The sequence below is a fragment of the Zootoca vivipara genome, chromosome 14, assembly GCF_965207765.1.
Source record: "Zootoca vivipara chromosome 14, rZooViv2.hap1.1, whole genome shotgun sequence".
Taxonomy (NCBI): Eukaryota; Metazoa; Chordata; class Lepidosauria; order Squamata; family Lacertidae; genus Zootoca; species Zootoca vivipara.
In genome coordinates, this window is record NC_142597.1 from 11,733,713 (window position 1) to 11,742,972 (window position 9,260).

General features: G+C 43.9%; 1 protein-coding gene across 1 annotated transcript; it reads left to right on the forward strand.

Moving 5' to 3' along the window:
- The first annotated feature begins 1,002 nt into the window (after positions 1-1,002).
- TGOLN2 (trans-golgi network protein 2) lies at positions 1,003-8,683 on the forward strand. Its single transcript, XM_035139881.3, has 4 exons — positions 1,003-1,152; positions 2,609-3,531; positions 5,205-5,288; positions 6,086-8,683. The coding sequence occupies exons 1-4, from the start codon at positions 1,032-1,034 to the stop codon at positions 6,089-6,091; spliced, it is 1,134 nt and encodes a 377-aa protein (XP_034995772.3). The 5' UTR covers positions 1,003-1,031; the 3' UTR covers positions 6,092-8,683.
- Positions 8,684-9,260: the final 577 nt, after the last annotated feature.

Consider the following 9,260-nt stretch of genomic DNA (forward strand, 5'->3'; position numbering starts at 1 on the left):
ATCTTTTCAGTGGGAACCTATTCAATGGTGTTAGTACCCGGTATACTTTTTGGTTCTCGGGAGAGGACTACCTATTTCATTTGGAGCTAAATTTCCGATAGCTCAGCCAGGAATTCGTAGTCACACCATCAAGATTGCCCCTCACCATCTCATATTCCAAGGGAGGTTGACTTTGCAGCACTGCTTCTATATCTATACACTTAAAAGTTCCTCTTGTAGACCTCTTTTTAACACTAAATTTTGGAGAAACAGCTTGTGGGCAAAAGGTTTGATTGGCCATTGGCCGTGCTAGCTTGGGGTTGATGGGAGGGCTAGCCTTTTAACAAATTTCCACGCCGCGATCTTTTCTTGATCGACCTCCGTCGTCCCTCTCCAAGTGGAGGCAAGGGAAAAAAGCACCGTTGCCACAAAATAGCGCTGCAGCCATTCAGACGATATAATAGAGCAAATGGGGGGCGGGGGGAGAGGTGAGGGTGCTCATCGGACAAGAAGCAATCGCTTGTGTTCTTTAAATGACAGCAAGCCCTGGGATATTTTACGGATGATCCTGGTACATGGTCATGCATTGCAAGCAGCCAATTTTAATCTCCTGAAAGCAAATTCATTGCAAGTTGTAGAAGCTGTGTCCGCTCCATTCTTCCCATCCTCTCGCTTTGCTTGCCCTAGGCGCTGCTTTGGCCAACAACTGCTGGGGTCTCCCACACGCTCGCCCTCCCCTGTCGTTGGGTCTTGCTTTCCAATCCATTTCAAGGGCAGCTTTTCAGGGTTTTTGTTTTAATAAAAAAAACTCAACAAGTCCGGGCTGCGTGTCACTCTACACTTTTTTTCTTTTTGTAGTTCTACTATCGGCCCGCTCCTTCGCTCCTCCTCCTCCTCCTCCCCAGCGTTCGCGGCGGAGAGTCGGGGCCCCGCCCCGCCCCGATCTCGCGAGAGCAGCGGCTTCAGGAACACGGACAATGGGGGCGCACCGGAAGTATACGTCTCGCTTCCGTTTCCTTGGCCAGAAGCGGAAGAAACTCCATCAGGCCGGCATGGCGGCGGCGTGGCTGGGCTTCCTGCTCCTATGTGGCCTGGTTGCCTTCGGCATTTCGGCGCCGGCGGACACAGAGAAGGATGCCTCAAAGGAGGAACGGATTGCTGACCCAGCACCAGGTCGGTGCGGAGTTTGTTACCCGCCAGTCTTTCCCAGGCCACCTCCCCTTTTGAGAGGCGTTGAGGGAGAGCCGCTCTCTGCACGCGCTCTTGGTCGCTCTTAAACGAGTTTTTTGCCTCCTGCGTTTGACGGTATTCCCACCTCTTCCCCCTCCGCCCCATTGGCCATTCCGTGGGGAATAGGTTCAGGATCTGAACTCTGAACCCGCATTTGCCTGCAGTTAAGTCCAAGTGAAGGTGTTATAGGTGTGTGTGGGGGAGGGGGGGTTACTGGTTGTGGAGGCGGCGGCGTAGTATGGTCAGGGCAGGCCTTTTGGTGGTTGGGAACAGTGCCGGATTTACGTATAAGCAAAACAAGCTACTCTCTTCGGGGCCCCAAAAAATTTAAAGAAAAAAACCTGGATGTACATTTCCAAAATATAAGATAAAAAACAAATTAAATAAAGCCTACATACAGCAACAGTGTTTTGTGTTGTGTAGACTCCTATTTGTTATGTGCAAATGGCTTTAGATACCTTTTGGGTCCATAAATTACCATATAGCATATATTCAACACAAAAAACAGTGACAATTTGTTGTTGACAAAGGACACCTGTACATATAAAGGGCCCCATTACCTTCAGTAGCTTACGGCCTCATCAAACCTAAATCCAGCCCGGGGTGGGGGTAGAAGTTGGGCCAAAACTGCAGAAGACCCCTGACCACAGCAGAGCTCTCCAACCATGTTTAGGGACAAGCGAGGCAATCTTGGGTCAGCCATGAAGTCCATTGCCTAAAATTGCTTGTTAGTCAGTAGTTACTCCTTAAGTAACCCTGGCCTTTGGGTTGGACTTAGTCTGACCCCTGTGTTTTCCTCCCTCATGGCTTGGATTTATGGACTACTTATAATGAGGCTGCATTTTAAATTTTAATACTGTATTTTAATCTGTATTTTTATTAATTGCTTTTTATGTTTTATTGTAATTTCATTGGTGTGAGCCGCCCTGAACCCGGTTTTGACTGGGGAGGGCGGGGTATAAATAAAAATTTATTATTATTATTATAAAGCCTGGTGCTGCCTCCCCCCCCCAAGAAGTTGGCAACCTGGATCCTCTCTGGGAAAATGCCTCCTTTCATTTGGGAAGATGGTGAGATGCAAGTTGGTTAATGGGAGACGCATGGCATATTAGCGATAGGGCATAATGGGCGCTGTGAAGATGAAATGAGCTTTGAGGAATGCACAATTGAACTGCAATATAGAACGCTGCACTGCTTGTTTTCGTTGTAGATATGCTTCAAAACACGCTTGGCAGAATGGAAAAAGACAACAGAGGCACACCTTCATAGATTTAGAAAGTGGAGGTTTGCACCAGATGGTATACCGGTTCAACTGGTGCACAGCACAGCAGTATATTTACATTTGTGTGCAGAATAAATGGTGTGACATACAAAATGTTCTTTCTTTTTTTCATTTCAGGGACTCCCAAAGAGAGCGTAGTTCCTGGACTCTCCCAAGGCAATGAGTTTCATGCACAGTCTTCTCCCCCGAAGCCAAAAGCTGCTGATTCCAAGCAATCTTCCCAACAGGCAGGTGCCCCTGAACACTCCCAAGATGATGAGTCTCCTCCACAGGAGGAGAACCACATGCTAAAACCTACTGGTTCCAAGCAACCTCCCCAACTGACAGGTGCCCCTGGACGCTCCCAAGGTGATGAGTCTCCTCCAAAGCTGCCTCCCAATAAGCTAAAACCTGGTGGTTCTGATCAACCTCTCCAACAGCAAGATGCCCCTGGACGCTCCCAAGGTGATGAATCTCCTCCAAAGCTGCCTCCCAATAAGCTAAAACCTGGTGATTCTGATCAACCTCTCCAACAGCAAGATGCCCCTGGACGCTCCCAAGGTGATGAGTCTCCTTCAAAGCTGCCTCCCAATAAGCTAAAACCTGGTGATTCTGATCAACCTCTCCAACAGCAAGATGCCCCTGGACGCTCCCAAGGTGATGAGTCTCCTCCAAAGCTGCCTCCCAATAAGCTAAAACCTGGTGATTCTGATCGACCTCCCCAAGAGCAAGATGCCCCTGGACGCTCCCAAGGTGATGAGTCTCATGCACAGTCTTCTCCTGATAAGTTAAAACCTGTTGGTTCCAAGCAACCTTCCCAACAGCAAGATGTCCCTGGAAACTTTCAAGATAATCAGTCTGAAGAAGATCAAGAGGACGACAAAGGAGGTGAAGAGGGAGAGGAGACTCTAGAAGACCCCCAGCCTAAGCATGATACGGGGAACTCCCGGGCCAGTCCACCGCCCAAGAATGGACCTGAAAACAGCCACTTCTTTGCCTATTTGGTGACCACAGCCATTGTTGTTGCTGCCTTATATATTGCTTACCACAATAAACGGAAGGTGGGTGTTTTAACTTTTGTGAGTGTGAGCCAGTCTTGGTGCTAGGCAGAATATGTGCAGTAGTGACAGAAGTTTGGCTGGACAGAATAGGGCTGTGGTCTATCATTAAAAGAAGGATCAGTATATTTCTCATGTCAAATTTATTTTCAAGTGAAGGCTGGGACAACAAGCATTCATTGACATTTGTGTGATAAGTTGTCTTTTCTAATTATAGCATATTTAATCTATCCCCCTGCTCTGTGCAGGATTGGCTCCTTGGTCTGACTTTCTCCCATCTTCCTGAGTGGTGCAGAATATAAGAGTTTCCATTAAATTAGTGGGACGTGTAGGGATGGGTTGCCTTCTCTTACTTTGTTTCAGAATTTGTACCTCGTTGCACATTTCCAGGGAAGTCCTTTGGAGATGTGTTTCAATATACTAAACTTAGCCACCACTGGTTCCAATATGCATCATGGGTGTGTTGTGGTACCACTTTCTTGGACCAATCAGAGGTGTGCTTTAGGCCTGGGTGATACATCAGCGAGGACCAGGGCCAGAATACATTGGTTTGTGTATCAGCACTATATCTTAAGTGAAACTGCCAGTGTTAGAAACTGGGATAGAAAAGTTAGGAGCCAAATGGGGGTAGTGGTGGTGTTGGCAACACTTTTTATTTATTATTTTGATAAGCATGAATTAATATGCAATTCACATACATGGCACATTGTTAATATCACACTTTTAGCAGAAATTGTTCATGCATGTTTAATTTGGTATTTACAATAAAAAATACTGGTACTACAGTTTTCAAAACGCTCTACTCTTTATTGTTAAACTCCTTAACGTATTGTCTATCTTTAACATATACTTGGAAGCTTCAACACACATTCGTTTCAGTCATCCTTGAGTGTCATCCAGGTGACAAAAATGGCACCCAGACTTTTTGAGGTGCTTGCAAATGGAGAATCTTTAGGTGCAAAATGTGTCTGGCTTCCTGCTAATTTCAAACTCTGGAAACCACTGCTGCTTTTTGTTGAAACTTTGATTCAGATACTGTGTAGTGGTATAATTGCGTCAATTCATATGATTTCCTGAGGTTTGTGTAATGCAGTTCCTCTTTCTTTGAGGAACAAGCACCTTGCAGTGCTCTTGTTCCAGCTACATGCTTGTAACGTTTAAGAAAAGTCACAGGAAATTTTGAGGGTATAGCAAAGTCAAGTATAAGCAGGAGTGTGTTTTGAAGTGAAACCAGAAGAATGCTTAATCTTTCTAACTTTCTGGGGTTGCTTTGTAACTTCAAATGAGATTATTATTTTTTTGGTCAGGGATATAGAGTTCTTGAAAAAAAATAAAAGGAAATGAAGTGGGAAGAGAGGAAAACTATTATGAAAGCCATATGTAGTCATAAATGTGTACTAGGGAGTAAGCCTGAATGTTGTTGGACTGTATTTCTCATAGCTCTGTTGGCCTTACTGGCTTGGAATGATTGGAATTGTTGTCCAAGAACACCCAGAGGATTGGCTTTCCCTGCTGTTTGCTATCTTCTGACTTCTTTCCTTTTCATCTTGTTTTATGCTGTGTTTTCTGTTTTAATTGTAGGTCTGCACATTTTAATGAAACATTGGGATATAAATGTTGATAAATTAACTCTAGTTGCTGTCAATTTATCTACTTGTTTGTCCTTCCACCCATAGATTATTGCCTTTGCTCTCGAAGGGAAAAAATCGAAGTTAACCCGAAGACCCAAATCCAGTGACTATCAGCTACTGGAACCAAAGGTATGTTCTTGCCCTGTAGCTTCTTAAGCAACTCCTCTGAAGTTATTGACCAGATTGGATTTGATTGTAACTGCAGTTAAAATCTGTACAAAAGTACAATATAAGCCAGGGATGGGGAACCTCAAACTTGGGCACCACCTGCAGCCCCAGGCCACACCCCTCATCTGTAGTCTCCTTTTGCTCTCTCTGTTCTTAAATAGCGTGTTTCTTTTACTGATTACCAACTGAGAGTCATAGGCGCGTGAATATAGTTGCATGAGAATGCATATTGCGTTTGTGCAGTAAGTCCTAGCAAATCAACACTGAAAGGACCAAACCAGAGGCAGGAGTTGAATGCTTATTGTGCAAGTTTGGCAAAAGCTTTATGGTGGAAGCAGAGGACTGCACTTCAGCTAGAGTGGGAAGAAGTCTGGTCTTGGAATAAAGGATATGCCAGGTCAAAGCATTCCATATTGAGTAAATTACAACAAATGCAGCAGGCCAAAAAAGATGCAGCATTAATCTGTAGCTTATTAAGATTTACAAGTTTATCCTTGTTCATAGTAGAATGAGTCGTTTGTACTGTAATATCAATGTGTTTAACAACCTGTGGAGGCTTGCAGGTTAACCATCCCAGGTCTTCAGGACATTCCTTCAAACTTGTAAGAAATCTGTTAACCTAACTTTACATACACAACACTGTGTAAGATTAAATGTCTCTCTTTCTCTCTTGAATCTGGTGTAAAGTACCATCAGTACATTTGTAAGTTGATTTAAATTTGTTTTTTTCTTTCTTTCTTTTCTTTCTCTCTGTGCAGATCTAAAAGTAAACCCAGAAATTCCTACATGATGCTGTGTTGAATAAAAAAAAAACCCTTGTTCCCGTTATGGGCACAAACAAAACATGGAAGAAGTCTTGCCTTCCGTCATGAATGAGTACAGCTCCGAAGCCTATCAGCTCTGCTGCTGTGCCCCGGGGGAGGGAGGAGCAAGAAGTGCTTTTTCTTGTGCACGTGCACTTTGGAAATGATTATGCCTCAGTCTTTCTATCCAATGTTTGTACACCTTTTGGCTACTTGAAGTTGAACTGTTTCCCCCCATACTGCAACAGAAGAACCCAAAGGGGATAGTGTGTGTGTGTGTGTGTGTGTGTGTGCATCTCCTCAAATGATGTGGTGCATGATTTCTATTGTGTCAAAGGGCTGGATTTAGGAGGCACTGTGCCTATCGAACGCACAGCTTGGCTTCCTCGCCTCCTAGGTTCCTGGCATTTTCATAATAATTGATCTGGTGAGTTTGTAGTTGACTTTGATGAAGGCTGTCGACTGCTGTCCATGGTATTGACCAGAAGTTCCCCTTGTGCTCCATTGCGGTAGTTGAGGCATGTTTTGCCACACAGACCATTTGGATGTCTTCTGTTTGTAGATGGCAATTTTGAGAAATAATTATTCAACAACAAAACTGCTAGAGATGTCAGAATACATGAAAAGGCAGGATCATCATGCTCAGCTTGTGACTTCCTAATTCTTGATAGATTTGGTATATTTCTGATTCACTAGAGACTAAACGTCAAATGATCAGAAGGCTGCTGGTGTAAAAGACTTTGGGTTGGGGTTGTTTGAATCCCTTTCCTCCCCTCACTCTGTGCCAAACTTATTAGAGAAGAATCTCAATTGATTTGTAAATCGATCGTGCCATATCCCTATTCCAAAATGTCACAGGAGGATGGCAGTTGTGTCCGGGGCTGTTCCAATCCACCCAAGGCCACAAATAATTTAAAGATTATATACCCTTGGCCGATCATTTTCAAGGAAAATAAAACTGTAAATATTTGCTGTTTGGTGTCACAGATGCACTGTCTTAGCACTTAAGAGACTCTCACTTCTGAAAACCAAGAGTTTAATTGCTTGTTACATAAGTCTAAAAGTGTTTCTTCACTTCAGAAACCTAATTTGAGGCACCACTTCTTGATTGTGAAGGGCACTTGTGTAAAATAGATCACCAATGCACCACTGAAAATGGTAGTTCATGAGTGTGTGTGTGTGTGTGTGTGTGTGTGTGTGTGTGTGTGTATGTGTAATTGCATAGCAGTGCTGTTTTCGTTCCTAAATCTGAATTTCTGGTAATTCCACAGAGCAGGTTGTAATGCACAACAGCCTGTTTTACGTAATGTGAGTTTAGGTTTGGTGGCTTTCACCACACTGCAAGTGTTCATTTAGGCTAGTTTTATTTTTATTCATCATGAGGAAGTGGAAATGAAATGTGAATGAGGAAGTAATTTTGATGTTTGCCTGAGGTCACATTTAGTCTTGCGTATTTGCAGTCAAAATCCTTTGCTTTCTCAAATGGAATAAAACCTGTTGTCATAAAAGGTCATAAAAAGCCACAAGTTGTCATAAAACTTCTCCAAAGGGCAGTGGGCTCCCCATCCTTTCTGCAGTTCCTTTCAACAGATTCTGCCTGCAGAAATGAGGCCAGTCTGTGGCATAGAGTGCACTTCAGATGGAGCAATTGCATTTTTGAATGCTCTTCTGCGAAAAACTTGCTTATCTGGTTGGAGGTCGAGGAGAGAATCTAGCCCAGCTCTTTGTCTACTGTGCAGTTATAAATTTGCAGGCCATTATGAGCACAGGGGAGCCTTCAAACCCGATTCTCTCCTTGCAGCCCTCCAGCAGCCTGATGTGGTGCAGTTCAATTCTACCACCTCATTCTGCCGCATGAGTAGAGTAGACCCAAGTCGCTTTGCCCATGAATCTTTGCTATCTCATGGAAGTCCATGGGCCAGCTGTAGACCATTTGGTTTTTAAGTGGCCATACAGATAAGAAATACGCAACAAATGGAGAGGACGGATATTGTATGTCCCCACCACCAACTGGCCAGTAAATGACCTCTTGGTTTGCAACCAGCAGTTGAAGTTCCTCTTCTGGCACATAGTGTAAATTTATGGAGTGCAGAAATTTACAGCTCCGAGCTGTTGGTGAATAAGCACTGGTGGGTGGATTCTGTCACCGTGCTTATTTCTCTAATACTAAAAGAAAACTGGGAATGTTTCCCCCTCTCCCCTTTCATATATTTTGTGGTATTTTTACCTCGGGCAAAAGACTAACATTTTAAACAGGTAAAAGCTTGCCTGCTATTTCTGCATTCACTTTTTTAAAAAGCTGAACATCGTTTGAGTCGAGTTCCGTTGCTGGATCACATTCCTTTCAAATGTTGGGGGGGGGACGGGAGGGGGGCTTTCTCTCCTCATTTTTTTTTAGGTCAATTCCCTTCCCTATTTGATCCCGTAAGTGTGCTTCTGGTTTTTGCAGCTTTTAAAAAAAGAGACACTTTAGAAAAAATAAGTTCAGGCTTGTTCTTAATCAATTTGTATCCCCCCCCCCGTGTGGTGAATTAAATAAATGGATACATGAAACCTTTTGTTTTCTTGAAACGTGGTTCATCAATTTCTAAACCGTCCTAGCTAGGTGTAATGAGATCTTGCCTCCAGGCCTCTGAACTCTGTTCCAACTATCACAATTTCCCCTTCCCTTTTTTTTTTCCTAAACTGGAAAGCCCTGGGTGTTGTAACGCTTTTTCACAGGGGAGCTGCTCCAGCCCTGTGCTGATTTTGGTTGCAAGGTTACGAGATCTAAGCGTCTTTGTTGTGAAAACACACCACACACTCCTGTGACTGAAACGAGGACTTGGGAGTTGTGGAGATGGCAAGTCACGCCACCCTAAACCACCCCTACAGAACCATATAATGCTATTTACTTCTAGTCCTGTGAATGCAATCTCCATTAACTTTGTAGGGTGGAGAAAGCAGTTTCCTTGCCAGGTGGTTCATCGGTTTGGCTTTCACCTGTTCACAAACAAATGTACAAGTCATAACAAAGCGAAAGCTGCTGACTTCCTGGTGCCGTTTTAGCACATTGACCTTGTGTGTTCATGTTAGTTGTCAGGATCTTAGCTTCCCGGAGGGGGATCAAGCTGATAATGGTCTGGAACAG

Excerpts from the sequence above, each read along its gene's own strand:
- TGOLN2 (XM_035139881.3), top strand. The coding sequence starts at position 1,032 with ATGGCGGCGGCGTGGCTGGGCTTCCTGCTCCTATGTGGCCTGGTTGCC. Across the intron at positions 1,153-2,608 it reads GATTGCTGACCCAGCACCAG|GGACTCCCAAAGAGAGCGTA; the intron begins GTCGGTGCGGAG and ends TTTTCATTTCAG. Across the intron at positions 3,532-5,204 it reads CTTACCACAATAAACGGAAG|ATTATTGCCTTTGCTCTCGA; the intron begins GTGGGTGTTTTA and ends TTCCACCCATAG.